Here is a 23,291-nt window from a genome sequence, read left to right on the forward strand (position 1 = left end):
GTTTTCTCCTCAAAATTGAGTTGCCAGCAGACGTGTGTGTGTGTGTGTGTGTGTGTAAATGTTAGCTGCTGGCTTGAATAATTATAACATTTACTCAAAAATTAAACTTTGTTTTTGGATTCCTTCCTCAGGACTACTAGAAAATGTGATGAATGTACATGCATTGAAGGAAATTAAATAATATTAATTTTGTATTATTATTTTAAAATATAAATCAAAAGCCAACATCATAAGGAAAATTTTGCAACTGTTGAAGCATATTCTGTGAAAAATATGACTGCATCCAATATAGACACTTCAGGTTTGAAATGATAATACAAAACAAAGAGCAGGAGAAGAAAAATAAAAAAGAATTTCTTAAAGAATGTTTACTATACATTTCCCGTTTTTTGCTGAACACACTAGAAACAACTGCACACACTTCTGCGGAAGTACATGCACTCCGCATCACTAATCATCAACACCAAGGAAGGAATGTGAATCTAGATGGAAAGATTCTAGGCCACTGACTGAACTAGGTGCGCACAGAGCCACCATGAAGGCCAAGTCACTCTCACACTTACTCTTTCTATGTAGCTGCAGTATTTGAAGTGGTAGGTTTAACTCTTACATGTCAGAATTGAAAATCCATCTCGGATGGGTTTATGGTATTTTTCTGTTGGTCCCTAAGCTGAAAACCAAGTTTTCCAGCTTATTTTACCAGGGAATACGGTTACGGGGTCAAGAAGCTAAGCTCAGTGCTATTTTGTGTTCCTTTGCCAGTATTTCTTGTATGAATATCCCCTTGAAGAAATTATGGAGTAGGAGAGGTGACACTGTTTTAGGAAAAGACTTGATAATTATGGTTCCCCTAGCCAAATGCTTCCCAGCCTTTCTCATGTAGTTTACAAATAAAACTTTTAATATGGTATATAATATAATGTAATATAATATAATATAAATGTATTTCATATATATAATATATATGAAAAGTATATATGAAATATATACATATTGCATTCATATAAGCTTATAAATTGTTTAAATATTATCAAAGAACATTAACAAAAATATATCATGTATATAAAGAAAATGTATATTATATATCACATTATACTTATTATATTATATTATATTCTCTATAGGAAATAAGAGGGATAGGAGTACTTGTATGGAGTTTAGTGAGAAAAAATGCATTGCCTAAGTATTGGATAAATTATTGGGGAAAAGAAGAGAATTGAATTTTTGCAAGTATTCTATTTCTCACTAGAGCTTCAAGAGATGGATATCAGGGGCGCCTGGGTGGCTCAGTGGGTTAAAGCCTCTGTCTTCGACTCAGGTCATGATCTCAGGGTCCTGGGATCGAGCCCCACATTGGGCTCTCTGTTGAGCAGAGAGCTTTCTCCTCTCTCTGCCTACTTGTGATCTCTCTTCTCTTTAAAAAAAAATAAAAATAAAAAATAAAAAATGAAAAAAAAAAAGGAAAAAAAAAAGAGAGAGAGAGATGGATGTCATTCACTGCATTTGCCAGGTGCAAAGAAAATAATATAAAGTGCTGTCAACATTTTCATAAGAAAATTATGTTGCTTTTATAACTATCACTTTTCTCTCAGATTTTATGCTTTAAATGACTATACACAATTCCCAACCAAGATGTGTTCATCCTACTCTCCTCAAAAACTTGGTAGTTTCCACTGATGAGATTTTTTTTCGTTCCCCAAACACGCAGATGATCAGAAATGTTAAAATTTGTCTTTTACAAGCATCACATTTTACAATAGTTGAAATGGTCACTAAAAGTAATTTGAAATTTCCTGCGATACTGCAGAGCTATTTCAAACCCATTCAGAAATCTAAAGTCAAACATTTCGGCATAATGAGGAGGCTCTAGCGCAGACCAAGCATGCAGGGTTCAACGACTTGCCGGGAGACCGCCAGATGCAGACAGACATCAGCCCCATTGAGCGGATGCTGACGGGAACAAATGAGAAGACACATGTGTGGCACTGCCTGGGGCGGAGCCCTCCAGCAGTCCCTGCCCAGCCACCCCCAACCCCCTCTCCCCACCGCTGGCCGCACCTTGGGCTGCACTCTGGGCTCCTTGGGCACCTGGACCACGACCTCCTCTGGTAGCTCCACGGGGCCCTTGTCCACGATGAGTAGTGGCCCGCTCTGCGCCTGGTTGCTGAAGGAGATGTCTGGGTGGGAGAGCGCCTCCGGGGCTGCGCTCAGCATGTCGCAGTGTAGCAGGAAGGGCTGGATGTCGCTCACTGTGCTTGCCACCTGCGGGGACCGCAGGGCGCACCATCAGACTCCGCTCAGCTCAGGCCCGCTGCAGAGGAGCCCAGCTAGAGGCTATTCCCGAGGCTGCTCTCTGCCGCAGGCCCTAGTCCCTGGACTCCAGCCACCCCAGGCCCCACTCAGATAACCCTGGAGCTGAGAAGAACACATCCCCCGTCCCTGAGTGTCGTGCGGATTGTGTATTTTCTGTCCTAGCTAAACACCACCTCAACCTAATCCTTAGCAGTAATTGGAAAATTAGACATAATTATTGAAAGCAGAGAAAGCTACTTGAAAAAAATATAAATTTTATATTTTATAGATTCACAGCATTCTGCTGTAAAATTATAGCCATTAAATTCTCTAAGTATAAATAAAAATGTTACTAAGTATTTACACACAAAAAGCTTGATAAGGTAGTGGGTGCCGAAAGTTTCAAAGAGGGGTTTGTTTATTTATTTATTTATTTTATTAGTCTCGTTTTGTTTGTTATGTTGTTACATTTACATGGATTGTTTTATATTTATATGTTTCAGGTAATTTAACATTTTTTGAAAGATACTGTATTAAGATCTGTGATGAACATTAGGGTGAAAAAGATATACATACATTTTTGCCATTTAAATACACAGTGATTTTACTGACAAATGGTACATATTACATAAATGAATAAATATGGAAGACCAAGACAATAATGAAAAAATAAAATTATACACATATGATTTTTTTAATAATTCACAAAACAGTCATACATTATATGCTATGAAAAACAGAGCTATTTAAGTACAGGTTTGTTTTGTTTTGTTTTGTTTTTTTAATTTTCTGATGCATTGATATCCGAGATACACATTTTTCTACACTAACTGCAGCTAGTTTTATAAACAGGAATGGTAATGAAAATATTGCTACTACCAGAAAGAAACAGACTTTACAAGGAAAAAGACTTTGCTTTACACAATTATTTTTAACATACTATAACATGCATAGTTAAAAACACATTAAAAATGCTATCTGACTAATATTCAGAACTCAGGAGAGAAACTAGGAAATTCAATAAAACAAGAGAATTTTATGATCATCTTTCTAACACTCTAAGTTTATACAGTGGTGCTATAATTTCTTGACATATAAAATTTGCAAGTTAAGACTGAAATACATGTTCTCTCCCAAATCACAAGAAACTAACCCTTACGCAAAACAAAAATATTAAGAAATTTGTCCAACAACCCATCTTCCATGAAAAAAAAAAAAAAAGTTTAGAATAGAACTAGCCAGTCTACAACATAACTAAGTTTAACACTGTTCTGAAACATCATTTTTATTTCTACCAACTATAATGAGTGAATATTAAAATATCCGGGCAAAAAGTAATCTCTGCAATTTTGCTAGATTGTGTAAATGAAAAAGGTGTCAAGAAAGAAACAAGTTTTAAGACCAAAATGTTGTGAAAATCAAAATATCTAAAAAAATTATCTCCTTTGTTTAACTCCAATGCTGTATTTTCTAAACTTCTGATTTCTAAAATATCCCTCTCCTCACTGCCCAAAATATGACTACTTTTTAACTATTTTTTACATGGTATATACAGGTATGTTTCCCCTAACATCTTTATAAACTACACTATGGAAAGAAATTAGCAAAAGATGATAAAGCTGTATTTTCCTACAAGCTTCAGTTATAATAGAGTTGAAAGTTTTCACCCTCAGCCAAGTTAATGTCTAAGGACATTTGGAGTGAAGGAACATGAACTTACTTGTTCATTCGACAAATATTTATTGAGTTTACATTGTGTGCTAGGTCTTTTTCTTGGTGGTAGAGATTCTGGTGAGCAAAAGAGATCACATGTCTACTTAAATGAATCGTCTATTCTGGTGTAGAAGACAGAATAGACTAAAGGGTAAGCAATTTTTTAAAAGTTTAGAAATATAAGTAATCTACAGAAAGTTTAAATAGAGTAATATGTAAGGAAACCCTGTTTCAGGTTTTATGGAAGACTTATGTTTGGGAGTAAAAATTTAAACTGAGATCTCAACGAAATTGGAAGTTGCTAGCCATAAAAAAAAAAAGAGAGAGAGAGAGAAAGAGAGAGAGAGAGAAGAAAAGAAAAAAAAAAGAAAAAGAAGAAAAAAGAAAAAGAAAAAAGAAAAGAACAAAGAAAAGAAAAGAGAAGAAAAGAGAAAAGAAAAGAAAAAAGAAAATAAAAGTCAGGAGTAAGAGCATTCCAGGCTGTTGCAATTTCTCAGGTTGGAACTACCTCAGGTCTAGTCAAGAAATAGCCCAATGGTGGCACCTGGGTGGCTGTCATTAAGAATCTGCCTTCGTCTCAGGTCAAGATCCCAGGATCCTAGAATCAGGCCCCGCATTGGGCTTCCTGCTCAGCGGGAAGCTTGCTTCTCCCCCTCCCTTGTGTTCCCTCTCAAGTTTCTCTCCTTGTCAAATAAATAATAAACAAATCTTAAAAAAAAAAAAAAGAAAGAAAGAAAGAAAGAAAGAGCGAGCACAATGGCCAATGAATCTATAAGTAGTAGGCTGGGAGAAGAATGTTCTGGAATGAGATCAAAGAGCTAAGCTACAGCCAGAGCATGAGCTCATACTGAATGAGGTTCCTGAGAAGGAAGCACAGGACAGGACAGGGAAATAGACTTGGAAATAGTGACCTCTCCTAAACTAGAGATTATTTTGGGAAAGGTCAATTTCTAGAGTAAGTAGAGAACGACAAAGGATTTTAAATGCATACTAGGAGGAATCACCATGAGCTGCAAAGTGTAATAATACTTTCTGTATTTAAAGAAAGAATCTATGCTTACACAAGAAGAACAAATTCACGAGAAAGCAAGATCCAGAGACCCAGAAGAAACAGGTTTGGATTGGATAATAAAATGATTTCACAGAGCAAGACGGAGGGATACAATATATCAGAAAAGTTTAGTAGACTTTGTTAAATTGAAGGAAATTAGGCTCTGATTTGTTCCATGAAACTGGAGACTCTTACGCGTCTATAGATTGGAGGCTCCTTTAACTTCTCTACCAAAGGACCCAGTGTCTGCGATCCGTGGCAGCCGCGGTGGACTGGCTATTACACTGCCCACAAGGACAAGGGCTATCAGAACAGACCCCGAATCTGGACTTCTGTTTTTAAAATACTGGATATGTTACACTTAAAATACTGTATGACTTCGGAAGAAATATTTGAGTTATAAATATAAATCTCATTTGTCTTCCTGAAGTTATTACGAAAATAAGTTTTCAAGATAAACATCACAGTTTTAAGTCTGGTATTCCATTAGAGGCTCAGAATCTGAGGTCTGGAAAGAATCATGAGACTCACACGCTAGCTAATAGCCCCGAGGGCATGACCGCTAAAAAACTTGGAAACAAAATTTGCATGTAAGAGGCACTGATCAGAAGCTCAGTCTGTCCTTGGGCAGCCAATTCCATCTGAGGCAGTAAGTTCTTCCTCCCGAGGAGAAAGGTGATATCTATACCCAGGCATTCTCCAACCCACTTGTCTGAAATCCATACAAATAGGCTGCACAAAATAAATTCTGTTCCCAGAAGGTACTTATCATCCAGTATATTTGAGGACAGCCTTCATGTCCTAAATGTCTCTTTTCCTCTTCAGATTAATGAGGAGAAAGATAATTTAGAAGCACACACACAACCTCCCTCCCACCGTACTCCTCTCCCTTCTCCATTTGAGATTGTGTTTTGAAACTCTGTTGTATGGATTCGAAGGTATCTCAAAGGTAATTCTGGTTTGGGGGCAGGAGGTAATGGTAAGGCCACCATATCTTGTCTTTTTTTCTTTCTAACCTTCTTCAGAAAGAGAGACATTGTATCTTATTTCCTTTAAGAAGTACACATCTCATTAAGACTTTGTATTTTTAAAAAAGAGAGATTCGCTACTAGTTTACAAATTCAAATTGCTTTCATCATAAATAATATTCAATACTCATCATAAGTAATATGAGTCATTGCCGTATCCAAATTGTCTACATAATCAGTGCATACTCGGGTTTTTCACTATGTAAACACTTTGATTCTGTTTTCCCTAGTGGGAAGCATGAAATATGAAAATTAATATTTCACAATCTATTGAAATGATCAAAATATTTCCCCATGTTTATGTTAGTCTCCAAACATCAAAAGCCATCAGAGCACCAAAGTTCCTGAATAATAGTCTGGGGTGAACTTAAGGCAAGAATTAAGAAAAGGAAAAATAATGAGCACATAACATGTAAAGTCTGTAAGATGTAAAGTCCATATGATACCAGTACCAGAGTTTTCATCTTTCCTGTGGAGCTTAAAATTGAAGTAAATATCAAAAAAATCATATTTTTAATGGTATATAGTTTCTGAGATCAAGATTTGTAAATAATAAAAATACTAAGTAAACATTATTTTTCTAACCAATTTTAACTGCTACTTTTTTCTTGTTCTTCTTCGATTAATAGCTATGTAATTCAGCCAATTATTCAGCTTCTTCCTCCAAATATCTATTGATCATGATATTAAGCATTGGATCTTGACAAAACCATGGGTTGTCATGCTATTTATAAGGTGAGACAAAGGCCAACAATAATACAGCACCAAAGAGTATTTATCAGAACTACAAGTGATTTAAGTTTCAAACACTAAGGATGTTTCTCACAAGTCATTTGTTTCTGTGTTTGGGAGCAATATTTTAACATATTTTTAAAATCACTAGCTAATTATGAACCTTTATTGAGTTGGAAATGTACTACAATTACAATGATGTAGTTCATCTTTGTATTAACCCTAACCCACTATTCAATTTTATCTTTTACTATTATCTCTAGGTTAACATAAACACAATACTTTTTTTCCTTTAAATGAAACTATAAAAATTTTACTTATTTTGTCTTGTAATATTCTAGCTCATTCGTCTATATGTTGTTTAGGTGGGTTTATTTATCATTTAAATCATAGGTCTTTGAAATAAGGCAAATGCTCGGAAGTCATTAAAATGTCTTTGGAAGAAGCCACCACGAGAAGTTTATGAGATTTTTGAGTTTCTCTTCTATGAACTATTTCAAATGTCACTGCATCATTGGATTGACGGCTCTAAATCTATTTTTTTTCACCTTAATATTACTGATATTATTATCTATGACTCACTGGATATGAGTATTCATAGAGCTAGTGTGTTCAGCTAACTGTAAAGTGCTGTATAAATGCTAGAAATTATCCTGAAATACTTATATGGATGATTGATGAGGGATGTCTAATCCCACTTCCGTGTAACATACATATTACCAGGAGAGAAAGAGGTAGAGTGCAGGAGGAATAAGAAAGTGGGTAAGGAGGCATCAGCGAAGAAGAGAGGGAAAGAGAGAGAGAGGTAGAGACAGACTAGCAGACTCTTGCTTCTGCTTCTTTTCTTGTCAGTAAAGGCATTATTCCAATTCCACTTCCTTATGCATATTGAAAGGCACTACCTGTCCCCCACTACCTCCATTTTGGCCATATAAGAAGATTACTTTGTTCCTGATTTCTCCCTAACGTGTAGGTTGTAGGTGGCAGGTGTATCATTTCTTTACCCGCAGGGTAGTAAGCTCTAGCAATAGTCATAGAGTTTCAATCCAAGCACCTAACAAGGAATCCACCAGGTAGAAATTACAACATGGAAGTTCGAACACAGAAAAATCTGTTTCATTCTGGTTCTCAAAAGAAAATGGTTCTGTAGTGATAAATGCCCACTTGTGTCTGATGAAGCAACTTTCATAACATACATAGATATTATTCAATTTAACTCAAAGTACTTCTTGTCCAGACTGAATTGTTTCCTGAAACAGTGGTATGCCCTATGTGGGTAAGCAATTTCCCTTCAAACTGGGTTCCTTACTCCTCTTCTCTAAAACACAGCTTGTTACAGTAAAATAAAACATATTATGGCTAAACTGTTACCACGAGACTGAACAATCAAGATATAAAAACTGTATGATATTCTGAGACTAGTGGAAGAGTCAAACATTGGTTATGAATAAAGCTAAAGGGGAACTTAATCCCTATTTGTTAAAAAATAAAAGAAAGAGCACTTAAAGAATACTTTTTTTTTTTTTTTAAGATTTTATTTATTTGACAGACAGAGATCACAAGTAGGCAGAGAGGCAGTCAGAGAGAAAGAGAGGGAAGCAGGCTTCCTGCTGAGCAGAGAGCCTGGTGCAGGGCTCCATCCCAGGACCCTGGGATCATGACCTGAGCCGAAGGCACAGGCTTTAACCCACTTTAACCAGGGGCCCCTAAAGAATACTTTTTAATTGGCTTTTAGGTCTGGCATCTTTCATATCCTAAAAGTAGAGGGAAAAATTGTGGTTCATTCATTGTAATAGTTGCCTAGATTGTAAAACTGTGATGTAAATATCTCAAACATTTGTTAAAATGAGTGAAGTTTCTGCTGTTATAAATTTCTTTTTAAAAATTTAGCTTCTGGGGCGCCTGGGTGGCTCAGTGGGTTAAAGCTCTGCCTTCGGCTCAGGTCATGATACCAGAGTCCTGGGATCGAGCCTCACATCGGGCTCTCTGCTCAGCGGGAAGCTTGCTTTTCCCCCCTTTCTCTGCCTGCCTCTCTGCCTACTTGTGATCTCTGTGAAATAAATAAATAAAAATCTTTAAAAAAAAATTTAGCTTCTGATAAGAAGACATTTTCACTCAAATTCAATAAAATGTATATTATATACCTTATTTTTCAGAATAATATTTTTTTCTTTTCTAATCAAAAATATCTGCTTTTTTTAAATAAACATAAGGGAAATAGATTTTTCAAAAGATTTTATTTACTTGAGAGGGAGAGAGCATGAGGTGGGGAGGGTCAGAGGGAAAAGCAGACTCTCTGCTGAGCAGGGAACCTGATGCAGGACTCAAACCTGGGACTCCAGAATCATGACCTGAGCTGAAGTCAGTCACTTAACCAACTGAGCCACCCAGGTGCCCTAAGTTAAATAGATTTAAATTCATGGTAATAAGAATAAAGCTCTGGAATTTATTATTTGGAAAATACTGATTTTCTTTTAATTTCCTTCCCTCTACTTTCTTGTTAAAGTATACTAAAATGTTAATGGCATGGAAGCTATGCTTTTAGAGTGCTATAAAGTAAATAATTCTTTAAGAATCTTTATAACAACAATAATGGTGCTCTTTTCCTTAATCACAGGGTCAATTATACCTGATATGTGCGAAAAACCCTATATATTTTGACAGAAATCTATCTCGTTAGTTAGTTCTATCTTAAGTTAATCATAACTGGCATCTCTGAAGATGGCTGAGAAGAATGAAAAGTTTTTATCTACTTTTTTTCTGGAAGGAAGGGATTTTTACCTCCACCACCACCTCCTCAAAACATGGACAAAATGAATGTCTAAATGCTGATTAAGAAGAAAGCAGATACATTAACAAGCGAACATATTAAAATGATCTATTATATTATGCTGCTTGTGTGTACATAGAGTATGGTTATTACTAGACACCTACTTTTAAAAATCGACATGGTGGTTTATATCTGAGTGTAGAGGCATGAGATCTAACCTGTCTCCTAACAATAACTGGTAACCTATAAGACATGTAGGCTATCACAGCTATTCCCACTGTCCTGAGCCACTGTAACTAATCTAAAAGACTTCCTTTTAAGCAAATGTGCAGCATTTCCCGGAGAAACATCATACTAGCCTATTGCTTTCAATTTTACATACTATCTGTCTTGATTATTAAATACGGTGCCCTTAGGTTTGCATGGTTCCACCAACTTCTCCATCAAAAAGGAAAAGGAAGGATCATTGCTAAACAGTCTCCACCATTGTTGATTTGTAACAAGAGCTCCAGAAAAGAATAGTCTTGATCTAATTCAGGTCCTGTCTATGATTACTACTTTCGTGTTATCTCCAACAGCTTGGAGAGAAGCAGTAATGTGTGAAAGCCAACTGTTCATTCTTTTTATAAATACAGAGGTCTGTTTTTGTTTTTTGTTTGGAGGGATTTTGGGGGGGTCATCTACACGATCTAATCATATCTGGATCTTTTTCCTCATGTCATCTGTTATTCTCTACTGCAACCATAAAAATAATGTGTAACGTCATCTGAGTGCAGGGGAGAAAAAAATGAATCACTGTGAAATGCTATTTTGGTTTTGCCTATTATTTTTACCTTTGCATTTAATCAAAATAATGATTTCTCTGATTTAGCTCAATATATTTATCCCTTTTAACTTATTATTAAACCAATAATACCAAAGTGAGAGTCTATCTGTCACTCACTATTCAATTTCTTTAAGCCTTGGATGAATAGTGAAGACAGGAAATTTTATTGGGCTTATAGTCTAATTAAAAGCAACAGGCCTATCCTCTGAATAGCTTTTCAACACTCTTCAACATTTTTCTAAATGCTGATCTAAGCTTAAGATGTTCATTAGTAACTCGTTAAAGACTTAGTTACAGTCCAGTGGGTGAGTTCTGAATATAATGATAGAATGTGTGTATAAATGTGTAGCCTCATAATTAGAGAAACTGTCACATTTGGGGATTAAGAACATACAATGCGGTCTTTGAAAAACACTATGGAAAGTAAGTGACCCCAAGATGGTGTTGTACTTCAAATTTTGCTTACTATCCAGATCATTTGTTTTTTTTTTAGTTCTAATTCGAAAAGGTATGTTTTAATGATCACATTCTCTCAGGATTAAATGTGTGAGGTTTTGTGTTAAGTCCTTTCTATACATTATTTTATTTGATCCTCATACTATAACAAAGTAGGCCTAATTAGCCCTTTAACAAGTAAGGAAACTGTGAATCAAATTAGTTAAGGTCATGTTCCTTGAAGTAACAGAAATGGAATTAGACTCTGAGGTCTGACATCTCTCATTTTATTCAATAGGGGCACGCAAATTAGGATTCTAAAAGCAGCTTAAATTGGGGGATACGGTAAATATTACTTTCTAAATATATTGACATCTTCCTCCATTCATGGTTCCTTAAAGCTGTAGCAACTGTTCAATATCAGCATTTATGAATCATGTATTATCTTTATTTAGCATTCTCCTAGTCTTTTCTGCTCAAATAGTAATACTTCAGATAAGCACAGTGTGCTGAAATAATTCAAAGTTGCTAGGATTCTTGCCATATGAAACCTCGGGTTTTCTTCTGTTTCTCATCTTTGCTTGTTTGCTTGTTTGTTTGTTTGTTTGTTTGTTTAAAGCAATCAGTGAATTCAGGGAGTGCCTTGCTGGCTCAGTCAGTAGAGCATCTGACTCTTGATCTTGGGGTTGTGAGTTCCAGCCCACACTGCGTGTAAAACTACTGGAGACAAACCATAAGTGACTCTTAATCTTACAAAACAAACTGAGGGTTGCTGGGTGGAGGGGGGTTGGGAGAAGGGGGGGTGGGGTTATGGACATTGGGGAGGGTATGTGCTTTGGTGAGTGCTGTGAAGTGTGTAAACCTGGCAATTCACAGACCTGTACCCCTGGGGATAAAAATACATGTTTATAAATTTTTAAAAAATAATTAATTAATTAATTAAAATAAAGCTTTAAAAAAATACTAAACCTTTGATGTGAGTACAAAGGTCATTATTATATACTATATAAATTTGATAGACATAATGAATTGTATAACTTTCTTGAGATGAAGTAAAAGAGGCAACCAGTAGTTTGGAGAGCATATTAGAGAAAACTAATCTATGGAAATAAAAGGAAAGCCTCAATATTTAGAATATAATTTGAGCAAAACCACAAAAATATATAAATAAGAGGAGTTCCAAAATCTGCAAGAACAAGAATTTGACTAGAACAAAAATAGAAATACTTCTGCTCATCATGATTAAAGCTTCTGTTCTTTATCATGTTCTTAGGGAAGAGTAATTGGATACAACCAGAAGAATCCGATTAATTACCCTGATGTTTTGTATACGTCACTACTATACAATTCATATATCAGAAGAAATTTCAATCACTTTCAATTACTAGTTTATGTCTTAATAAAAACCTGATTTAATGACGTGCTGAAATTAAATATGGTCAGTAAAAGGGAAGGAGGCATGAGGCTAGATAAATGGCAGGGGATTTCAAAGCAAATGTAAAGCAGATGAGATTTAAATGGGTAAATCCAGGCAAAAAGTTTTTCTTAGAATATGCAGTTGAAAAAACCCTTAACTCTATTTATATTCTAACAATATTCTCTGGTCTCTTCTAATAAGAGATGGTCCTATACAGAACACTCAGAACTTAATAATAAGCAACTTTTAATTATTAAGAAATGATTGAGTATTTCTCCAGTAAGGTATACAAATGCCCAAGGAGCAAATGAAAAGAAGCTCGATATCATTATGCATTAAGGAAATGCAAACCCAAACCACAATGAGATACTACTTCACCTCCACTGGGATGACAAAGTGAAAAAGACAGGCAATAGTAAGTGTGGGTGAGGATGTGGAGAAATGGGAAGCTTCACATTGCTGTCTGGAATGTTTCACTGTGAAACCATTCTGGAAAACAGTTTAGCAGTTCTTCAAAATGCAAAACATACAATTATGTGACTCAACAATTTCATTTCTATGTGTAAACCCAAGAGAAGTAAAATCCCATCCGTGCAAAAACTTGTACATGAATTTTCACAACTGCGTTATGCAGAATAGCCAAAAAGTAGGAATAAGCCAAATTTCTACCAATGGATAAACACAACGTAGTATGTTTAGACAAAGGAATATTATTTGGCAATAAAAAAGTACCAAGTACTATTACATGCTATGATGAGGGTAAATTTAAAAAATATTCTGTTAAGTGAAATAATTGAGTCACAAAAGATCAAAAATTGTATGATTCTATGGATACAAAAGGTCCAGAATAGGCAAATCCACTGAAACATAAAGTAGATTAGTGATTTTCAGGGACTGAGGAAGGGGGAAATCAGGGGTGACCACCAATTGGTATGAGGTTTCTTTACGGAGGACTGGTAATAGACTAAAATTGATTATGTTGATGGTTACACAACTATGCAAACACTCAAATCCCATGAACTATATACTTTAAATGAGTGCCTTGTTGGTATGTTAAATGTATCTCAATAAAGTTGTAAAAAAAAAAAATCCCTCCATTTATATATCTAAAAATATATATTAGTGCTTTAAATCCAGTTTTATTTAAAAGCTACATGGTATCTTTTATAAATATCTTCCTTTATCACATGAGGAGGACTATACCTTTCAGACCCCTTTATATAGATATAGTTATGAGGCAGAGTTTTAATTAATGGAAATGGTAGCAGAAATAATTTGAATTGCTTCCAAACACATCCATAAAAATTTCCCACTAGAGTCTCCACAGTGCTCATTCTCCCTTCCTGCAGACTGAAATGGCAACGACCCTCAAAATGACTTTGGAAGTGCCATGCCATTAGACTAGACCTACGTATAACCGTGATAGCAAAAGGATGGCATCCATCACTATTTCCCACCAGACACAAATACCCTGATCAGAAACACCCACCTGCCTTGGCATGCTTGGTGATCAAGGAAATATTGTCTGGAAGCCATTATCAATTTAGGAATATACTATGATTGCAGCTTACTTTACACTTTATTTGATATACTGCTCAAAAATGGACATTAGAGTAAGTAACACAAAGAGATCTTCCTCCAGAATTTTTATAGTATATAATTTGAAACACACACACTATTGATCTGATCTCTACTTAACTACTTCTGAGGTATCATTCGTATCACATTGCAACACAGACATATAACCTGCAGAGCTACTTCACGGATCTCACTTTTACAGTTGCCCAATTTGCCTAGTTTTGAGATTTTTATCTTTAATTATTTTATATGTATAATTTATGATTTATGATAAGTTGGGTAAGTCACGTCCTATTACTTCTTTCATTTATACTAGCTTTTCCCTTATTTAATATCCAATACATATATTTAAAATAATTCTGTTGAATTTCTACATAGAAAAGCTCATGTGGATACTCTGAATTCAGCTGTGTAAAAAGCTAGAAAAAGTAATTTGGAAATATTTGTCCATGTTGTTGTACTCAGTCTTTTCATCTATGAACACAGTATATTGCGTTGTCTTCTTTTATAACTTCCAGGAAAAAGTTTTAGACTTTTTCCTCATAAAAGTTCTCTATATTTCCTCCTATGATATTTCTTAAGTAACTCATACATTTCATTGCTGTTTTGACTCAGATCATGTGTATGTGTGAATCGTACATCAGAACACAAAATATTCTTAATTCTGAGAAAGTTTATCTTTCTTGAATTTTCTGAATCCATCATTATGCCCTTGCAAATAGTACCTCAATATTTGAATAATTGTTCATTATTATAGTAGCCTAAACTTGCAGAATTTCAAACAACTGTATTAATAGCAAGCAAGCAAGGGTACATTGATAATTTATTAATATTCATTTAAGATAGTTACTAATTAATCTAAAAACAATTTTTTTAACCTTCTATTTCTCAAGAGATTTTCTTCTAGAGGTACAAAAATAAAGTCAAATTTTATATGTAACTGTGTAACTTTATAATACTATTGGTAATGGCAATATATCAATGAATTTCTCTGTTAAGCTATCAATATATGGGTTAGGTAAACAATAGTTTCTTCGTATAATACAATGCCATAATTTTTAAAAAATTTAGAGTACACAAATGTCTACATTTTAAGGTTAAGTCAAAATGAAAGATATTTTATTTCTAACATTATTCCATTTTCTAAAAAATATATACATATACATGACTGCAAGAAAAATCTAATAAGCATTAATATTAATTATATCATTGGGTCATGGGATTATTGGATTTTTCCTTTCTGATTTAAATTTGTATGAGGAGAGTTACTTTGAGAATAAATAGGTGACATGGATAATGACCAACAAAGAGATATATGAGACTATGTACTTGTATTTTACCAGTAAGATACAACAACCTTGACTTTAGGACATCCAAATCACCACAAACTATGTGTAGATTAAATAAACATAGAAAGTTTACCAGATGTCATTATGAGACCCTATTTTGTACAAGGATGTGTATCCATTACTTGTGTAAATAAAGCTAGCATATTTTTCTGGCAAATCCCTAAGTAGTCTAGCTTACTTGATGAAATCTTTCATTTAAAACAGATTTTTTTGATAGGAAGACAGCTTTCTGTATTTTAAAAAACTAATTTTGCCAAGATGACAATAAAAGGGAAATATAGAAATAAAGCAAAAATGTAATTATTGACAACATGTAAGGTATTTGTTTTCAATTTGTCAATTAAAAACTCAAAAAGAGTAGAGAATGAATGAACCCTATTTTTCAACAGGGTCTTATTCTGAACTGTCAAAATAGATCATAATACAATATATTGTCTCCTGTGTACATAACAAATCAATGAGACTTTCAACTGTTGCATTTCAATGTTTTGAGTGGTCATTTAAAAACCATTTAGCAATGAGAATGGAGGAAATAAATGCATAAAAAACATATTATGGCAGCTTATATGAAATTATACGTGTGAGAACACTAATTCTTACATTGAGAATGAGCGTAAATAGTGATGCAAAGAAGAGGAAAATAAATAGATACTTATATGTTATGTAATCCAGTTGTGTTTTAATTCACTCTACATCAAGCATACAATTACCCTATTGCAGTCCTAGTCTATTCCAAGGCCAAGAAATATAAACAATAAGATATGATCCTAAAATAGTCAGACATAAAATCCGAAAATAAGAAAAAGCTATTTTGCTCTCAAAGTATATACATGTTACTCATAAAGTATCAGTACAATAAAATTCACCTATAACACATTTTGCAAGTGCAAAGGCAAAAGAAAGTTCTTTTCCAATTGCTAACCTGCATACCGAGTGTGTAAGGGAATGTTTCTGAACATATTCTTGCAAAGGAAAAGCTATCAGCCATGCATATTTGTGGTTTATATTGTGATATTAGAGATTATGGTTAACTTACAAAATAATGTATTTTGAAATTCAGTAACTGGTGGGTAATGCTGTTGGATGTGTTCACCATAGCCTCATATATCATGACCACGACAAAGATATTTTTTTGTATAACATATTTGACCGTAAATATAGTGATATTACTGGGAGTATTACAAATTATCTAAGCTGACAAACATAAACATTCCAAAGATGATTAATTTCTAAAACTAACAAAGTTAAGCAGAGCTTAGAAGTCAAGCTGACTTTTTCACAATCAATAAAACATGACTTCATAAAGAGAATTATATAGTAAGATGCTATGTGGTGAAATGCACTTTTCTATTTTCTCAAGCTTTACATTTTATTATAAGTTTAAAAAATGTGTATTATTTTACATTACTGATACATTAATGGTATTATAACTGTGAAAATTAGATTAATAATAAAATGCAAATTACACAAAAACATATAATACTAAATATATATGGATATGATTAGCAGTTTTGTCTCTGCTAATGGCTGTTTATTATAATCAACTCTTAAACATAATAAAAAGCAGGTTAGCCTATAAAGTCCACAAATATATAAAGACACATGCAACTTTAAAAAATAAACTTGCAGGGAAAAAAAGAATACATATGGTAGTTATAGAAGAAGTTTTTAAAACCCCATTTTTTAATCCAAAAGTATCATAAAATATATTGTCCCCCTTTACCCACAGTAAGTTCTAATTACCCTGTTTCCTATCTCTTCAACTGTGACACACTTCATAAGTACAATTAAAATTAAGAGGAGATACAGTGAAGATATCTAAGCACCCCAACCACCTTCTCAACTCCCAACTCATTGTGGCTTGGGTACCAGATCTCCTAGCCCATATATCACACAGGACATTGGTATTCTGTTACTGACAATCGCAATGAGCCCAAGTGCCCAGGTAATTATTGGATTATTGTTCTCCAATTCCTTTCTTTTCCCTTGGTCCCAACCATATCAATAGAACAAAAAAATCCTTTATCTTCATGCAACATTACATTAGTTAACAGCAAAAAACTGGCCATCTGCTTTAGTGGTTTCTTTTTACTTCTGCCAGTTCTCGTTGCTTTATAGATAAGGGTTTTATGGCTATACAGGAAGAGGGCACAGTCATGGAAAACAGAAAAAGAGAAATACGGAGGTACACAGAGACATAAAATATGGACAGATAAACATAAAACCAGAGACATTTCCAAATTTAAAAGTTGTATATATATACATATATGGTGTGACGTACTGATTAAGTTTGTTTTCCTAGATCAAACACTGGCCAGACTTTCTAGGAAAATATGGAGATTATCCAACTAATGTAAACATGATTCAGTATTAATTCTTTAGCTTAGTTTCTAATTTTGTCCCTGTGAAAATCATGAACAAAATCCATGTCTGACAATTATATTACCAGCTATATACTACTACGACTGTCAACTGTATACTTGCATCACCGACAGTTATAACTCTATTATTATATATAAAGAATTATGCACTAAGCCTTCATACATACTAGCTTGATAATAATTTTGAACAGAAACTAGTGTCAAGAATTTATTGGGAAAAAACTTAAATACTGAGGTTCAAGTAGAAAAAAATGTATTTCACATCTCACAGTAAGAATCCAGGGAAGTTGCCACTTTCCCCTATCTAATGCTCAGAGGGTTAGCTCCCATTTCCAGGTAATTAGGGGGGGGCAAATAAAATATAAGGAACATTTACAAAATGCCAAACACTATGTTAGAAGTTATACATATATATTATTCTATCTACTTCTTCAAATAACTCTACATGGAATAATTGTTCATTCTTGCAAATAAAAAGTAGGCTTACAAAATTTTAAGTTACTGTTAGTTCCTTGAGGGATGAATTAAAATCTTTTGTTTACTACCATATCTTGAGCAGTTAGCACAGTTTTCTGGCTCACACTGGGTGATAATGGATATCTGTTAACTAGTTTACCAAGTAACATGGTTACAGAACTACTAGGTGGCAGAGTTGAAATTTTATCTCAAGTCTGTAAGACATCAAAACCTCATCTGTCTGTGCTTAGAATACAGGAGAAAAGCAGGTGATCTGCATTTCTGTTTCACCTTCTCCCAAACAGCCAGAAACGTTGAAATGGGATTCTCTGCAAGGAAGAATGGCTTTGATAATCATTGCTTATCTATGGGCAGTAAAACCAGAGCTCAAGAAGCCAGGTCCTTCATTTAAATCTCCTCTGGGTCTCTGTGTTATTTCAGTCAAGTTCCTTTACCACTCATTATCTCACTGTTTTTATAATAAAAAGTGATAACAATAGTAATAGTAAATAATATTAAACCCATGAGAACATTGTAAGGATTAATTATATCAATACATCTGAAGTTTATGGCCACAAAAATCAGTGGTCATCATTATTATTTGCTCTGGAGAAAAGAGCAATTCAAGTCATTCCCAGTTAAGTTAATTCTCTATGGTCAGGGGTGCAAATAAAGAGGGACATCTCAACAACAGAAGCCAAGGAGATGCTACCGGGGATGTGTTTTGGAAAGAGCATGTCCTTCTGTAACCGTGACATCATTTTAACTCAGTTGTCTATAAAGTTTTAAGTTATGTGGTATTCCTTTATGACAGAATTGTTAGGGACTCTAAAAAAAAAAAGTCTATCCTCTAAGATCAGCACTGATCAGAGGTACATACATTCCTTTAGTTAAGAGCAGGCTGGGTCCCCAAAGGCTGTTCATATGAAGCCCTCTATTTATAAGTCCAAAGTATTACAAAGGCAGTGGAGAAGGCCTTCTAGAGAAGGCAGACAAAATGGACTTGTAATTTTTTGGTGCGAAGTTTTAAAATTTCTATTCAAGGTCACAAAAAGTTTATAAATAGAAAGCTGCTATATTGTGTGGCATAATATGGTTCAAAGTCAAGATAAGGTAAAGGAGCTCAAAGACAACAGAAAAGATTACTCTAGCCCAAAATATTTTTTGTGCCAGGCCAAATTTATAGTTGTTCTATGAGGAGTTTTTAAATGCTTCTCAGAATTCCTTGGAGAGAGAGGATACGTGTGTGTGTGTCTGTGTAGGGGGGTTTCTGGTTATCAAAAACAAATGAAATAGCTCTCATGATTAGCTAATTTCTGGTTGTTATAATTTATTAGAACAAAATTAAACTAGAGAAGCAGATAGTACAATGAAGGAAATTAGCTTGTTCAAACACTGACTCTTTGTTATGCTAGATTCTCAACATATGCTATTTATTTAATCCTCAAAATAACCTTAAGAGTGAGGCATCTTTATAACATCAAAACCTAATTAGAATAAACTTTAGATATACAGATAATTAGAAAAACACTTGTTTAAAGGGACATAATTTTTTTTTATTGTCTCTTACCACAAAATGTTATATATACTCAAGTACATGGAAGTAAGTGGTCCATCACTATATGAATTAAGGAAACACTCTGAATGGTTTTTTTTGTTGTTGTTTTGTTTTTGTTTTTTTTACAAATTTACATCATTTAAAACTGGATGGTTGAATCATTTTACTTTAATTTCTTTAAAAAAGAAGTACCTTATATTGTGAATACTTAGGAAAAAATATGTTAAATCAGGAAAACATTAGAAGAAAACATCAAAAGACACAGAAGGTATTTTCTCCAGTTTTTATAATGACAGCAAAATGTAATTCACATTGAAATAAGAGTATGGGCCAAATTCGGAATTGTTTCAGTGATAAACTACAGTAGATTTTTGTAGTCAATTAAAGAAAACCAAAAGTGAGCTAAAGAGCCTAAAATCTGGTCTCAGGTACTTGCTACATCCTAATATTCTGAGACCTCCAAAGCGGTGCCAAAGAGAGCTGTGTCCCTTTCTTTGGCATCATTACCATTAATGTATATGAGGTAGTGACTATATTATACCATTTTCATCTAAGTGCAAAACCAATGATGATTAGTAGAAAACTTTAAATTGTCAGTAAGAAATATAAATGTAGACTTTGCCAGTTGTTAGAAAGATTCAGTGAATATTATACTAAGTTGTACATAATTTATCTTATTTATAAATAATTATTTTCTATAAAATTTGCAAAGATACAGCATTTAACTATCATATTTGTGTTATCAATACTGAAATGTCTAGATGAACAAAGTATATGTTTTTTTTATGAGTTGATTAGCATGTTTCAGTAAAATTACCTTTCAGCATACGTTCATATCACTTTGGCCTTTTTTTTTTTTTGCACTAAAATGTATATATATGAAAAAGATTCTTATTTAAATGAGCAGTTTACTTTGTATTCTGTGTATTAAAGATGGAAAAGAGTAGCCAATACTGAAAGCCCTTAAAAATAACAAAGAATTGGCTATGTATACATTTCAAAATCTACTTTCAGAAATCAAACTCAAGGTTGTATTTACTGCAGCTGATGGTACATATTATGGTCTTTTAAATTTATCTTACTTCTATGAATATATCATAGGCAAAAGCTGCTAAAGCACTGAGCAGATTTAGAAGAAAGGACCTAGTGCAAATAGTGACCACATAAAGCTTCACACAAAAATCTAATTAAAGGTCTTACCTTGAACGACTGGTGCAGCAAGCACCATGAAGACTAGTAGCTGTGATGGCCACATGGTTGTGGACCGGGGCGTGAGAATGCCTCAATAGTGAGTGTTCCCAACGTGAAATGAAGTAAGTGTCTTTCTGGTTCCTCTTCTGTATTCCAAGACCGATGATTAAAAAAAAAAAAAAAAAAAAAATCCCACAAAAAAAGTTCTCAAAAACAAAGACCAATATCCCAAATTTGAATCCTGCAAACAAGGAAAAAAGAATGGGTTATCAAATACAAGTTTTCTCATCTGAATTCCTTGATGATGATGATTTATTTGCTGACTAGAACATCTGTATAACCTTCCTCCCTTGTTCATATTAATTTACACAGGCATCATATAGAAAAATGATTAAGTAACTTAAAGGACAATATTTATGCATGTACCACATAGAGTTTATTTCTCAACCTACAAAAGGAATGAACCAAATAATTCAGTCTCACTGAAAAAATTAATATAAATATGCTGTATCAATTTGGATAACAATAAATTAGTAATCGATTTGTATAATTTGTAAATCTGCATAAATTAAGTTGGGCCTTCCTTTGTATACACACTTCTCACAAATACAATTTTTACTAACATTAGAGCACTAAAAATAAAAAATTCATTCATTACCATTATTCTAAGTTTAAAACAAACAAAAATTTAAATTGTATGAGTCTTACTTTCATTCCAACCCCCAATATTCAACTCAGAAATTATTCTATGTTTTAACTATTTTACTTTTCAAAGCATCCTTTTAAATTAATCTATGAAGATCCTAGATTTATATTAATTAATTATGCTCAAACTTAGCCAATTCATTCAAAAGGGGTTTATTGAGTGCCTAGCGAAATAGGGCTAGGAACACAAGAACTGAATAAAACATGCAAACTATTCTCTAAGACCTTTTAATTTAAGATGAGGAATGTTGCTCAAATTTTAAAAATACATATAATACATTAAAAAATATAGCCTTAAGAAACTTACTTTCCTGAACCTAGATGTCCATTAACAGATGAATGGATAAAGAGGAGGTGATACACACACACACACACACACACACACACACACACACAATGGAATACTATGCAGCCATCAAAAGAAACGAAATTTTGAAATTTGCAACAATGGGGATGGAACTAGAGGGTATTATGCTGAGCAAAATAAGTCCACCAGAGAAAGACAAATATACAGTCTCCCTAGTATGAGGAATTTGAGAGGCAGAGTAGAGGGTTTGGGGGTTAGGGAAGGAAAAAATGATGGATGGGATGGGATCCGGAGAGAGACAAACCATAAGAGACTCTTAATCTCACAAAACAAACTGAGGGTTGCTGGGGGGAGGGGAAGTGTGGAGAGGGTGGTGGGGTTATGGACATTGGGGAGGGTATGTGCTATGGTGAGTGCTGTGAAGTGTGTAAGCCTGATGATTCACAAACCTGTACACTTGGGGCAAATAATACATTATATGTTAATGGAAATAATTTAAAAAAAAAAAAAGAAAAAAAGAAACGTACTTTCCTGAATCCAACATATATGGCTGCCTTCTCTTGAAGATTGCACAAATTTATCTTAAGAAGCAAAACTACTGAAGGAGTATGACCCAAATTTTGAAGATGTCTTTTCTAGTCAGCACCTTTAAAGCAGATCAATCAGTACAAACTGGGCTATTCTCCTTTCCTTTTCCCCTTCCCTCTCTGTCTCTGTCTCTTTCTCTCTCCTGGTGATCGACACATATTAAAAACAATTTCAGGGCGCCTGGGTGGCTCAGTGGGTTAAGCCGCTGCCTTCGGCTCAGGTCATGATCTCAGGGTCCTGGGATCGAGTCCCGCATCGGGCTCTCTGCTCCGCAGGGAGCCTGCTTCCCTCTCTCTCTCTCTGTCTGCCTCTCCATCTACTTGTGATTTCTCTGTCAAATAAATAAATAAAATCTTTAAAAAAATTTAAAAAAAAAAAATTTCATATTTTGAGCATTAATTTTAAACATTTCTGGAAAGGGTTATACAAAATAGTGATAGTTTAGAGTCCATTAATAAGCCTCATTCTGACAAAATAAGTGACAAAAATTTCTGACATATGTGCCTTAGTTATAAGGCAAAATTACATAGATTTATGTGAATTTCTGGCATTGTTATTTACTGCATGCTATAAAAACATAGATTCTGGAGAAAGACCTCCCAGTATCAATTACTAGCTCTACAGTACTGTGACCTTGGGCAACTCATTTAAGCACTCAGTTCCCTCTGTTAGTGGAGGGAGTAATATTACTTGATGTGACTATATGACATTAAGTGAGTTAAAATTTGGAATCTTGAATTCTATAAAATACATAAAAATGTGCACTTCCCTGAAGGGTGTCTAGCACATTAAGTGTTATTATATATTAACAAGTATTATACATCTCATTAGTTTTTTATTTTACCCTATTGATTCTTTTAACATGTATGTGTAAGAAGCAAGATCATTCAATAATTTAGCTTAAAAATATTTTT

At 34.1% G+C, this 23,291-nt stretch overlaps 1 protein-coding gene across 12 annotated transcripts in view; it reads right to left on the minus strand.

Moving 5' to 3' along the window:
• ADGRL3 (adhesion G protein-coupled receptor L3) overlaps positions 1-23,291 on the minus strand; it is an 809,555-nt gene that overhangs the window by 489,085 nt on the left and 297,179 nt on the right. For 11 of the 12 annotated variants that reach the window (XM_059160378.1, XM_059160333.1, XM_059160359.1 and 8 more), the window contains exons 3-4: positions 20,787-21,018; positions 2,059-2,262 (exon numbers count right to left, since the gene is read on the minus strand). In XM_059160378.1, the coding sequence (XP_059016361.1) occupies positions 2,059-2,262; positions 20,787-20,841 (259 nt within the window). In that variant the 5' untranslated portion in view covers positions 20,842-21,018. The remainder of the gene's footprint in view (positions 1-2,058; positions 2,263-20,786; positions 21,019-23,291) is intronic. The other variant, XM_059160370.1, reaches the window with a different exon arrangement.

The sequence above is a fragment of the Mustela lutreola genome, chromosome 1 (genome assembly GCF_030435805.1).
Source record: "Mustela lutreola isolate mMusLut2 chromosome 1, mMusLut2.pri, whole genome shotgun sequence".
Classification (NCBI taxonomy): domain Eukaryota; kingdom Metazoa; phylum Chordata; class Mammalia; order Carnivora; family Mustelidae; genus Mustela; species Mustela lutreola.